At 38.8% G+C, this 13,081-nt stretch overlaps 1 protein-coding gene across 1 annotated transcript in view; it reads right to left on the bottom strand.

Moving 5' to 3' along the window:
- Positions 1–6,304: 6,304 nt before the first annotated feature.
- ZCCHC24 (zinc finger CCHC-type containing 24) overlaps positions 6,305–13,081 on the bottom strand; it is a 103,434-nt gene continuing 96,657 nt past the window's right edge. The window contains exon 4 of the mRNA XM_021526675.3: positions 6,305–12,638. Coding sequence (XP_021382350.1) covers positions 12,525–12,638 — 114 coding nt within the window. The 3' untranslated portion in view covers positions 6,305–12,524. The remainder of the gene's footprint in view (positions 12,639–13,081) is intronic.

Here is a 13,081-nt window from a genome sequence, read left to right as displayed (position 1 = left end):
GAGAAAGACCAGAAATCACAATTTTGACTGGAATACAGAGACCTTTATTTCCTTCTTGTGAGGGAAGGGAGATGGCTGTGGTCACTTACCTGCATCCTTCTGCAGAACAAAGGAGTTTTTTAAGAGTGGAGGGCACCAGGATGTTTGCCTGTGTTGCAGGTGGTGTGGGGCAAGGGCTGGAATGTATGTGGCAACACAGTTAAGGATTTTTGGAGGGGACAGCATGTTAATGTAATTCTAAATATGTTTGTGAAAAACTAGAGACAGTGCAAATCATGTAATACAACTTTGGACTTAAAATGGGCAATAACTCTAAAATACAAGTGGTGGGGAGGGGTTGAGAGATGCTAGAGATAGTGGGGAGGTACGAGGCATAGAGGGACTTGAAATTTACAGTTCCATTTATTTTGGGCACAATCACTTACAACCTATATCTATAGATGAAGGAGCCTCTGATGAAGTTCACCAATTTTATGATGTAAACATACATGTCTCATTCTAGTCACTGAACAGACTCTACCCAGCTGAGTTTTTTAGGAAATTAGTTTGGGGGCTTTTTTGTTTGTTTGCTTGCTTGTTTTGGGTAACAGAACACAGCCTTGGAGTGAATTAGTAGCAGATTTCCTTTTCCTTTTCCTTTTCCTTTTCCTTTTCCTTTTCCTTTTCCTTTTCCTTTTCCTTTTCCCTTTCTTTGGTATCCCTGAAAGGGATTGGTTACATGCTGGAGACTAGGCAGTATCTGCGCTAAGAAAAAAGTAACATTTTTAACTCTTAAGAAAACCAGAATATGTGCCAGGGTGAAAGTGGCACAGCCCATCACCACCTGCTGTATTGTCTATCTTTACAAAAAGAACCCAGGTGACAAATTTCCCCTACTTATCATATTTAGAAAGCTGTTTGACATCAGCCAGATTTAACTGGCAAGGTGTTGAAGGGAACATCATGTTTATGAAGTGCATCAAATTATTTTTTTAAAAATCTAAGATTTACTTCACACCTACAGTCCTTGAGAGAGCAAAACATACATACTTCAGGCTGAATTTCCCCTTGGCTGGGTCTGTAAAGCCTTATTTGAGACCCTATTTCTTCTTCTCTTGTGCTAAATTCTTGCAAAGAGGTGCACAGGGTTCAGTGTAGGAAGGAAATCAGGGGAGAAAAAGGTCACTTTCTTCTCTTGGCTACATTTGTTTTACAAAAGCCTCCTGATGTATCTTCTTTGGTTTGAATATTTCTCCCTCAGACTGACATTTCCTCCATGTGTAGAGATACGGACAGAGATATTTATGACAGAAAAGATAAAGGTTTTCTTAACCCAGATCATGCCTTTCCTGCAGCTCCTGGGTGTGAAGCTGCACCCTTGGAGTAAAAGGCATGACTTAAAATGAGTAGATGGGGAAACATGGGTGCAGGCTAACCAACCTCCTTGTTAATTCAGGGCATCCTTGGCTGTGGCCAGTGCTGGCACCACTGTGGGAGCCCAGCACAGCCTGGCTGCCTCCCATCTGACACGGTGCGTGGCTCAGCCAGGGCTATAACCTCATTGTTATGAGCTCCATTTACTGGACCTTCTGGATCCTAAGAGGTGATTAAACACCTCTTAGAAATTTTCCTTGGCACAGTAAATTCTTTTGTGACCCCAGAAAACCATATGGTGAGGCTAATCAAGGGCTAAACCCCGTCCTTGCCACTTGGAGAGCAACAGTGGTGGTGTGGCCCAGCAAAAAGGAATGCAGTGTATAGATGCGTTTAAAATAGCTTTAAACACAGCTAATTAGGAATAGCTTTTTAAAAAATACTGTATGCAAAGAATTTTAAAAAATTAAACCCAAACAAAAAAAAACCATGGTACAGTAGTGTAATATTCTGTTGGAGACTACAAATTATGGTAGTTTTCAATTAGTTCCCTGCCAATTAGCCCAACTAAGCATGAGCATAGGTGAGTTGCAAGATCTTCTTTCAGAGCATGAAGGGTATTTCCCTGGGCATGTCTGAGTCTTCCCCAGCAGCTGTCAGGTGCCTGTTGGGTACCACATATTTCCCTACTTTCGGGGCTGAAGTATGTTTACATTCACATACTGCAGCTCCCAATGTCACACAAAAAAATAATCCTTGGGCCAGGACAACAACCAGACTAGCACCTACTCAGAGATCCTTTCCTACAGCAGTTTAGTGAGGGAAAAGATACGAACCACAGGCAGGCAGCCTCTTGCTGCAGGCAGCTTCTGTGCTTTGAGACTTCCTGGGCAGGGTCACAGCTTCGTGGTTAATAACCCTTGCGGAGTTTAATTTTTTTTAATGTGGTTTAGTGGTTGGTTTTGATCTCATTTATTCTTTTGACAGCTAGAATATCCCATGACTATGCATTTCAGTCTGCCGTGTGAAATTTTTGTTTTAATTATATTACCTCAGATGTTTGTATCCAAAATTCCCTTCCTTGAGGAGAGTTGTAGAAGCAATTAATATTTCTTCCCTTATTTGTGTCATTTATTATATTGTGGGATACTACCACATCTGCCCTTAATGATCTCTTTTCCAGAAGATGGAGTCCCAGTGCACAGTTGCCTTTCACAAGGATATAATTTCTTTCATTTCATCATTTCTGAATTTTTGATTTCAATTTTGTCCTTTGAAAGTGATAAGGATCATATAATGATGTTTTCTCTTTAGTTTCTTGTTCCTACTTCCAAACCATCTGTCTCTTTTTTTAAACTATCATGACTGAGTTGAACAATCCAAAATAACACAATGCACTTATTCCTGATATTACTAACTAATTTAAAATATGTTATTCAATATGCACCATTTGGGGTGTCTTTCACTGAGCATCAGGGACTCTTGTCAGCTGCTACTTGTGTCTGGTTTTGCTTTTGCTACTCTGAACCAGTGCATTACTGTTCACCTCCAAGTTAATAAACCTAGTTTCAGTCCTTCAAATCCTGGAACACGTTGGTGTCAGTGATTGTCTTTATTTAACTCAGACACTTTTGCTTCAGTTTAATTAAACAAATGCAAAAACTTGTAGCCAAGTATCCAAAGAAGTAACCACAGCTTAGTAGCTGGGCAAGGTATTATTTGCTGTGTGTAATTGCTTTGTATTCACAAATTGTCTAAGACATTCAGATGCGTTAGCCAGGCATGTTGGAAAGCAATTTCTATTCAAGATTCTGCCTAGTGAAGTTTACTTGTGTATATCCCTTAGTGAAATTTCTACAGCTGCTGAAGATTTAACTGTGTTGATCTTTCAGTTCCTGTGAACATTAAAATAAGACCTGCCTCCTAGATGTGAACTGAGCTATCCTTCGCCTCCCAGCAGAATGTGAGGATTCCTGTTGGTGGCACTGATGCCTGTGCTCTTTTTTCCTGCCCCACTGTTGGAGAGGGCTCTTGGGTTAGTGCTGCAGCAGGCACAGCCAGGCAGGAAGCCCTTGCACCTGTGGAGGAGCTGGTGCCCACCCCCATTCCCCTCCATCCCTTTCCCACCCCCCACACAGCTGGCCAGCACAGATGGAGCCCTCAGCAATCAGGGCTAGTAGCCAATTTAAGGGAGGCTGAGAAAAAGGAGGCCTTTTCTAGGGGCTGTGGGTTTCAGTTCTCTGAATTTTGACCTGAGGGTACTCAGCAGAAGTTTTTTTTTTTTCCTTGTGCTAGTGGTATTTGTCTATTTATCATTGTTTTATTTGCAAGGAGGGAATTTTGAGGTCTTGCTTTCTATTACTTCTGCAGTGTTTTCCTGTACTATTGCTTCAAGTTTTGCTTGGTGAAATAAAGGGGGTATGTCTGGCTCTTTGGAAATCCTTTGAGTTGTACCTCTTTATGTTGCAAAACTCTAAGGAAAGTTAATGGAAAGCTGGCTAGTGTTAGATTTCCCATACCTGCTGCTTTGATGTGTTCAGAAAATGTGTAAAAGAAAGCTTTCTTATAATGTTCTTTCTTATGGCATTCTCTTCTCTGACCTCAGCTGGTGAACAGGAAACTAGAGTGGCCATTAGAAGAAGATCTTTGGTTTACACCCTACTCCCCTTAAAATGTACATAAAGCATTTGGCTATGATTTGCTTTCTTTGCAGGTGTGGAGTTTGGTTGGGTAACTGGGCACATAAGGGCCCTTTTTACCTCTTACTAAAAAAAAATAAAGGAAAAGCTTAATGACAACTGTATTTTTATTTAGCTAAGCTCGTGGCATTGAAATAAAGCTTTCAAAGAATGCCCAGGGTTACTGCTGCTCCTGGTCTCCTCCTTGGCCCTGGAGCTGTGTGCCTGGGCAATGTTGTACCCAGGGCTGTCTCACAGTGCTCTGTTCTCTTCCACAGCAGGGCTGGCTGCCTCTGCTACCCTGGGTGACATCAGGGATGCTGTGACACCTCACTACTGCAGTTGCCTCTGCTTCAGTCTTGGTCCTTTGGACAAATACCCCATAAAGGCTGACTGAGATAGGTGTTTTTCGGCATGTTCATTTGCAAAATGTCTTACAAAGCTTGCAAAAGGATTGTGAGAGGTATTAAGCTTTTTGAATGAGGTTTTGCAGTTTTGGTATAATGACCAGTTTTCTGGGTTTGGTTGTCTGCAATGTGTTTGAGATACAGATGGTGAGGAAGAGCAATTGTATTACTTTCAATAAAACAGAAGTGCTCTATGAGTAAGAGTGCTGGTTGTCCCCACAAAGGGGACAAATTATTTAAGTCCAGGAGGTGAACGCTAGAGAAAAGCAAACATATGACTGTGTTATATGGTAGTGAATATTCCCCTTCCTAGCTGGGATTTTAGGCCTAGTCTGTACACCTGCTATACAATGGGGGCATCTGAGGAGAAGCTTTTGGTGTGATGTGACTAACATGAGGAGTAGGAGCCTTGGTGTGCTGTTTAAATGGGTTTTCATTAAAGAATAATGAAACAGCTTTTTATTGTGAAGTGTTAGTGTTATATGAAATCCCTGTTAATGAAAGCCCTATTATTTTTCTGTAGTGGGAATCATTTGGCCCTTTCATTGCAAACAGGTTGGGGCATTGTGTCTTGACCTCATTCACAAAGAGCAGGCAGGGGAAATGCTTTGGCTATGAAAAATGTCACAAGAGTAGTTTGATTGTTTTTGTTGATGCCATATTGTGTTCATCTACTTTTTGTTTAAATATGAAAAAGCTATTTCTTTGACGAATCATAGAAAATGTGGTAATAGGGAGCTAAGACTTTGCATTTCTACTCAGCATGTTTTCTTGTCTCAGCTGAGTGCTAAATCTGAGGTGTTTGTGGGTTTTTTGGGAAGCCCCAGGTCTTCTGTAAAAAGAAAGATGTATTTCAGTTCAGAGTTTGGCTTTGTGGCTTGGGTTTGCTATGGGAAAGTGCTGTAGCCAAATTTTAAGTGGAGAGCAGTAAGTTTTATTTTTCAAAAAAAATTTACCAACAAGTTTTGAATATGTGCTTTCCCTTTCCATGGGGCTCAGCTGGCGATCTTTCACCATTTGATGAAATAGTCACTGTTTTCAATGCTTCAGAACTGTACAATTCCTTGTGAACCTCTTCTTCCACCATTGCCTAAAAATGCATAAACATGGATGTGTTTTTGCTCTCTCTCATGTGGACTGAATGAGGACTCAAATCCAGAAATTAGACTTGCTATGTGATAGAAATGGTGTCAATGTGGGGAAGATCTCCAAGTGGCAAATATGCAGTGGATTTCATAGGGATGATCAGGCATAAAAAAACGTGTTGCTTATGTGGCTAATAAAAATTTTCTGCTTGTTTTAAATGAAGGCAATCTCTTGTATTAGAGGCCTAAAATCCAAAGTTAATTTCTTGACACCTTTATTTTAACTTCCAATCACTACAGTATTGTCAGTCTCAGGAGAAAAGTTCTTGCCACCAAACTTTGGTTGGGAGTGTGAGAAGAGCATTGCTAATACACAACAAGCATTTGCTAACTTCTTTTGCTTGCAAAGAACGATGAATGTTATTTTTCACTAAAGCAGCTTTCTGGCACATAAACATTTCTATCCAACCAAAGGCGCTACAAGTGTACTTTGATTTTAGAAGGTTTTCCCTGAAAAGGAATAGGCTGTGAAAACCAGGAGCTGGCACCATTAACCCGAGGTGACTCACCGGCAGTGAAGAGCTGTCACCCTGATGTGACCAGGCTCCCTGCAGCACAGGGACTCACTGCAGGAGAAAGGCTTCTTCCCATGGCTGTGGTAGGGCAGCTTTGCTCCTCAGGACCAGACTGTGGCTGGCCAGGCCATAACCAGGAACCCGCTGCAGCTGGGAGGAAATTGTCCAAGGAAGGAATGTTCAAGAAAACCATGCCACGCTCTTGCTGGTTTTTTTGCAATACTTTAATACAGCATTAAAATGCTAGAATACTAGAGGAAAGCTGTGTACTATCCAGCAAATAAGGCACATGTCGGAATGCCATTTTATGGACAATCCACAACAGAGATTTTACAGTCTTGGTAGCAACAAAGTCACCAGATGAGCAAGCTGTCATCTTGATTGCTGAAACAAAACTGGTACCTCTGAGGCCTTTGTCCATAGGTTTTGTTTGTTTTAGCTGTACAAGTTTATTAACAGTTACAGAAAAAGAAATTACACAATTTGCCAACTGAATCTGACAAGGTCAGTGGGTACAGTTTAACAAATGTAATAATCATTAGGTTAATTTTTTTAAAGCTGAAGAAATTCATAAAATAGTGTTAGTTTTAGCACTATTACACAATGCAGTGAGTGCTGTACTAAATAACCTTTTAAAGGAAACAAGAATCCAGTATAGGGCTGGGCAGACCTCCCATTTTAGCATGGTAAAATATCAAACTAAAAACTCAATCCTTCATAATATAATCAAACTACATGAAATGTAAAGTGTAAAATGCTTCGAGTACGTGCACATGCATATTCTATATTGCTATGAGTTCTAATTAAAATAAACGTAAACCCCTACAATAATCTACTTCAATCCTTTTCTCTTACATCCTTTGATTGATATTATTGCTGTAGATGATACTGCATAGCTGAGCTCACAGTCTGCAAAGAGTTGTGAAAGTCAAGTTAAACAATGTCCCAACCAACTTTCTTCCCCTCTAGCCATGGGGAAGGAAAGAGCCACCATTTGAAACCACCACTTGTGCTTCGGAGTTTCTGAAAGCCGAGTCTCCACGGTGCTTTCAACACCTTTGTGTCTCTCACAAGGCCATAAAGTGACAGTATACTGTTATTTGCTCCTCACTTGCTACATGTCTAGTGATAGCTTTTCTAGCACTCGTTCCCCAAATACACATAAATAAACCATATAAGCATTTTCATATAAGTCTAAGCACTTGAATAATACACTGGTTACTTAATACTGATATTTTCATCCAAGGATAACAAAAACAATATGGCTTAAAGAATCGCAAGGTTTTTTGTCAGAATTATGTACCAACTTTCATATAATATTTTATGTAGACAATATTTCCTTCTTAATGTAGTTCTGTTGCATACTTTATACAGACAAAAGCATTGTAAAAAAAAAAGTAAATTATTTCCATAAATATTTTCTTGAGGATACATCCTTAGTTCTGCAAAATACTTAAGAAAACTCTTACCTCTGTTAGTATCCTAGATGAGAGGAAGGCCCTTCTGAAAGCTTCCCAATTGTAAAAACTTTGCCCAAAAAACAAACAATACTTTTTTAAAAAGGCCCTCAAATATATACAAAAAAGTTACTGCAAAGAGTTTCCAGATAACAATTCAGTATTATAAGAAATATTTGTAACCATTCAAAAATTTTAACATCTAAAAAGGTTTCCAAAATACACACATAGTATTAAAAAAAAAAATTGAAAGAAACTCTATGTCAAGTATAACTCAAGATAAATACACATCTGCAAGTAAAACTGTAAAATACTTCATACAGGGGTAAACATTTATATCAATCATCTATAGCTAGTAACTGCACACGATTGTCCCTTTGAAATTCATCCTAGAAACACAATCCATCATCCCTATATCTAAGATCTCAAACAGCCCTCTGAGCACTTGAGCGATACAGCAAACTCAATGGACAGCACTGGTTTTGCAGATAAGAAAGAGATATGGGTGGAAGCCCAGTTGGGAGTGGAGTGATATCTGAAAGAATGATTTTCCTATGGGGGATAGTTCAATCACATTTTAAAATATGTTGGCAAAAGCAAGTGGAAAATATATGTCTATTGACTTAACTTGAAAAACACGTGTTGATGATTTATTGCTTACTGTTCAGTGGATAACTCTTAGGATCCAGAATAGGACAAAAATAATCTTCTATGTGACTGCAGGACAAAGACCACTAATCTATGAAGTCTGACATTTCCAAAAGCTCTAAACTTTTGATGTTTTAAGTAGGTTTCGGGTTTTTTTTTAAAAACGCTAGTCTCACAGGTATGCAATTCATGTATAATCTAAATTTCATGTTATACAAAAAGGTAAAATGTAGCTAATACTTCTAGGTATGAGGCCTCTCTCAGACATATGTAACTTCACATTTTTTGTTTAAAAACTAAGTCCCATATAATGGGGAACTTCAAAATACACCTATTTTCACAAATAATATATACTCTTGTGTATTTATCTGAAATTAAATAGCAACTTTGAGACAAAAATGCCTCAAATTTTGCTTGTGTGGCATCATTTTACATCTGTAGTAGCAGCAGTAGGAACTGGCTAAATGGGGCCACCCTTTAAACTACTAAGATATTTCTTCATCACCTTTAAATGAAGTACTTGTAATAGCTTCATTGTAGCCTCATTAGGTTAAAGCAGCTAAAAACCTATAACACACATTTCAAATTACTCGAATATTTTTCCAGAAGTGTGCCCATTCCAAATTAGATATGAAATGTTATGACCAACTCATGAAACAAACTGTGGGGTGTTTGATTGGTTTTTGTTGCTTTTAAAGAAATAAATGGAAGATTAAAAAAAATCTGAAAAGGTGCAAATAAAAAAAAAAATTGAATAGGACAGGATCTATTGATGGGCTGTCAACAGCAAGCATTGGGGGTTGAAAATCCAGTTTGCCAAATAAATGCACAGAGCCAAACTGCTCTCAGATACACCCCTAAACAATACTCAGTTTAGGGAGGCCTGTATTGATTTAAAACTCTTTTTATGCTTGCTTCACTCCTGCCAATACTGTCTACTAATGCCTTCAATGATTGCTAGCTGATGCTCTCAATGCAGAGCTAGTTAGAAAACATCAGAAAGCAGTCACTAAAATCTAAAAGATAAATCAGTCCCTCATTTTTCCAGTCAAAAATCTGCACCTTAACAATTTTTTTTTTCTGATTTGGAAAGAGCTGATTACATCTATAGGTGAATTACCTTTGAGTGGGGAGGCAGGGAGCAGAAGTAATCTATATTTTATAATCAATCATTCTTTTTTTCCATTGAAATAAAAATTTAGAAATGTGCCACTAAAAGCCAATGGTCATAAACTGTTCTACACAATTACTTATGTGGATGTGTTTTCCCAGCCACCCCAGCTGCACAGACTCCAGAGTGGAGTGAGTCCTGCGGGGAGGCACAGAGGGATCCCCTGGGCCGAGCTGGGCTCCTGCCTTGCCAAGCCCGGTTTAGGGAGGCGGCTCCAGCCCGGGCAGGGAGGAGGTCCCGGTGCCTCTGCCTTAGGCAGAACAAACAAAACAAAAAAAACCCAACAAAACAAAAACAACAAAAAAAGCATTATTGCTCTTTGCTTTTCCACACGTTCTGTTCTTCATCTGCTTTCCCCCACCGCCAGGGCAGGGGGAAATTTCTCCTCTTTATTAGAGATATGCTAAGTATCACTTAAATACTTGATATGTCTTCTGCCTAGGAACACATCAATAATATGAGCTCTCATAAGTATGCTCTCAAGAATTATGCTACACCTATAGACGTTGTTTTAAGGGAGATCATGTGTATTTTTAGTACAATCTAAAAATCCATAAGCTAAAGGCATTGCTTGGCAGTGTTGAATCTGGATAAACAATTCTTAATAGGGCACTGTCATGAAAATACCAATGCATCTTTTAGTCACCTTTTTGTCAAAGCCTGCTGGTGTGTGATATAGTAATACAGCTATATAAAGACTTGTGCTATTTTACTGGTTTTAGTGGTTTTCATAACAGGGAGATTATTTCAATACTGAACAAAATGTTTGATAGCAACATCTTGGTTTCAGGGAGAAAATAAAATAATGTTTTCCCTTATCTTCATCTAACTGTTTTTTCTACATGTTCTTTAGCTAGATGTAAACCAGCTAGGTGATTTTTTTTTTGTTCCTGTACTATTAAGTGCTCATCTGGTTTAAAATGCTGCTCTTTCAAAATTACTCATGCTTGAAACAATCTATTGAGATTAATCCTAGAGGTCAAGCTTAGAAAATCCACCCCTAGATTTGCTTGTGTATTTTCTTACTTGTACAGAGAGATTAGTATCTTTGCTGAGAGAATTTGTCTCTAAGTTAATTTGTGAATCTGTGCAAAAGAATGTGTTTTCATTTGAAAATGCTAAAACTCCGTATTTTCACTGAGCAAACGGAACTGTTTATTAGTGTTACTTTCAATAATATTTTCACCTATTTTAGTTGGAGTTGCTAACAGGGCAGAAGTAGTCTCCAAGTGATTAATTTAGTTAATTCTATTTTAGCATTACACACCATTTTTCATCTAGTGATGCCAAAATACTTAAGAGATATTAAGTAAACCTCACAACTCTCCTGTGAGGTAGGTATACTAAAGTATTATTACCCCCTTTTTGCAGTTGGGGAAACTGAGGTCCAGAAGGATCTTGTGACTTGCCCAAAATCAGGGAGCTATGGGAGAGCTGTGGTCAGAAGCCATTGCTGTGATCAGCAGGCTGGGTCACTTGGGCTGCCCATAAATAATGGAGTTTGCAAGATATGTACATGCCATCCCCTTGAACAAGCAGATGCAATTTTGCCCTGCTTAGAGCAAAGTGGGGAAATGGCAAGAGTTTGACCCTGCAACAAATTGTCAGAAGCTTCACGTTCCCTAGGTGAATGCTCATGACAGGTTTTCTACTTTCTTTATAAAATCTTGTCTTGACATACTGGTAACATCCTGTTATCACTTGGCATAAATCCCCCACTGTCTTTGCATTACGTTTAGTTCACATCAAGTTATTTAGGATTTAAAGTGTTTTCTCTAAGTATCATTCACACAAATCAATCTCCCTAAAGGAAACTTGATAAAAATGTAAATTGCTGATGTAACCCCCTCAATCTCAAACATTATGCCTCTAATTTTTTTAGTGAACACTACAAATTAATTGCTTGTTGTGTCCTTTTGCCAATGTACTCTCATGTAGACATACAAACAGGATACTGTCTCGAGGTATTTTCAGTTTATATTTGCCAATCCCTAACAAGATGTTCTTTGCAGCAGGCTGTCCCTGTGCAAAGCTCTACCTGAAATGGGACAACGAAATATAATTCCAAAATTTCTCCCCAGGTATGTAGGTCTTCTTCAGGAAGACATAAAGAAAGAGAGTTATGTAGAGTGCTCTCCATGCCTTAAAACACCCCTATGGCTAACATGTTTCATATTATAACAAATTTCTATAGTAGAAAACAGGACATAAAAATATTTCCAGAAAGTGTCTTTTAAACTACTATAAATAGTAAGTTTGGCTAATCTTTCAGTTAAGGGCATTGGGGTCAGTTTAAAGTATTCTTATCCCCTTATTCATAGTAAATTTAGTGTGCTTGTTGTCTAATGAACACACCATGCACATAGAAGGGGCCATGTCAGTGGGATTATATGACAAGAGAAGGATCTGGTAGTTGCATAAGCAAGCCAATTTTGTCTCTTCCAAAAACCTCTTGGAATCTTATGGCATTCCCTTCCTACCCAACCCACACCCCTCAAACAATTATTAACTTTTTTTCCATGTCCTTTAAAAATTTTTTGCCTGAGCCCTGCCCAAGGGATGGTAACAAATAGAAAAAAGTCCAAGAAATCAGCAGCACAAAACTCTTAAGACTTTCTATAACTGGGAAAGCAGTAATTCCCCTTTTATGCTGTGACTTGTTTCATCTTCCTTTGTCTTGTCATATAATAAGAACAGTGTTCGTGTTGTGGGTGAGTGCTTACAATTAGTGGCCCCACAGCTACTGAACCTCTGCAAAAGCCATGCATGTAACAAATATTCCTCGTGCATATCATTCCTTGCCTTTTGAAAAGTACTTCATTTCACCTGGCTGTGATATAGAGTCTGTGTAAACAATCAGCAGAACCTGTAACTGTAGTTCTGTTGTGAACATCATCAGTAACACTTTATGTGTGTACATATATAAATTTACATATATATGTATACAAATCATAGTCCTGTAAATACCTATTGCATGCATACACATGCACAGGAGAAATGTTACATTCTATTAATGGTAAGGCATATTATTAGATAGGCAATATTGGCAATTATTTTAGCTTTTATCTTGATCTGTTGTGCTGCTGTTGATCGCATGCTGCCAGAGAATCTCTCGGGATGATGGGGATGGGAAGAGGCCACTTGGAAGGTTTATTGCACACGGCGGCAGTAGTAGCCCAAAACTTTGCACTTCTCACACAGATGCTGAGGATGTTCTTTGCTCTGGTCTGACACATCCAGGCCATCCGGCTTTTCCAGGGGTCTCTGCAGTGGCGGGAAGGAAATCAGATTAGATCCAAGGTTTTGTCCTTGTTACTTTTTATTAAGCATGTGAAGTCTACTTTTATGCCCCAATTGAGCTTTCTACTGGTAATTAAAAAGGTATTATGTTTCTTTCCTGAAGGTATGAAGTGATTTTTTCAGCCCTTCAACTCTACATTGGTTCAGAGTGGCCTCACAACTTAATTTCACCTTTGTGAAGAATGGCATTAACTTTGTTGCAGTCAAATTATAAAAATACTACATTGAGGACTTCATTTCATAAAAGCAATAACAAAAGAGTTCATTTGCTTAGCTCCAGTAACTTAGATATCCCAAAGGCATTACCATCTAAAGCATGAGAGTCCCATTACCCAGCAATGCAGAGCAGGGATTATCAATGTTAGGACTAGCTGCTGCATGAAGAAAGCTGTCTTAACTATGCACAG

Source organism: Lonchura striata, chromosome 7 (genome assembly GCF_046129695.1).
Source record: "Lonchura striata isolate bLonStr1 chromosome 7, bLonStr1.mat, whole genome shotgun sequence".
In the NCBI taxonomy this organism is placed as follows: domain Eukaryota; kingdom Metazoa; phylum Chordata; class Aves; order Passeriformes; family Estrildidae; genus Lonchura; species Lonchura striata.
The sequence above is the reverse complement of the archived record's forward strand: the minus strand, read 5'-3'. Positions and strand labels throughout refer to the sequence as shown.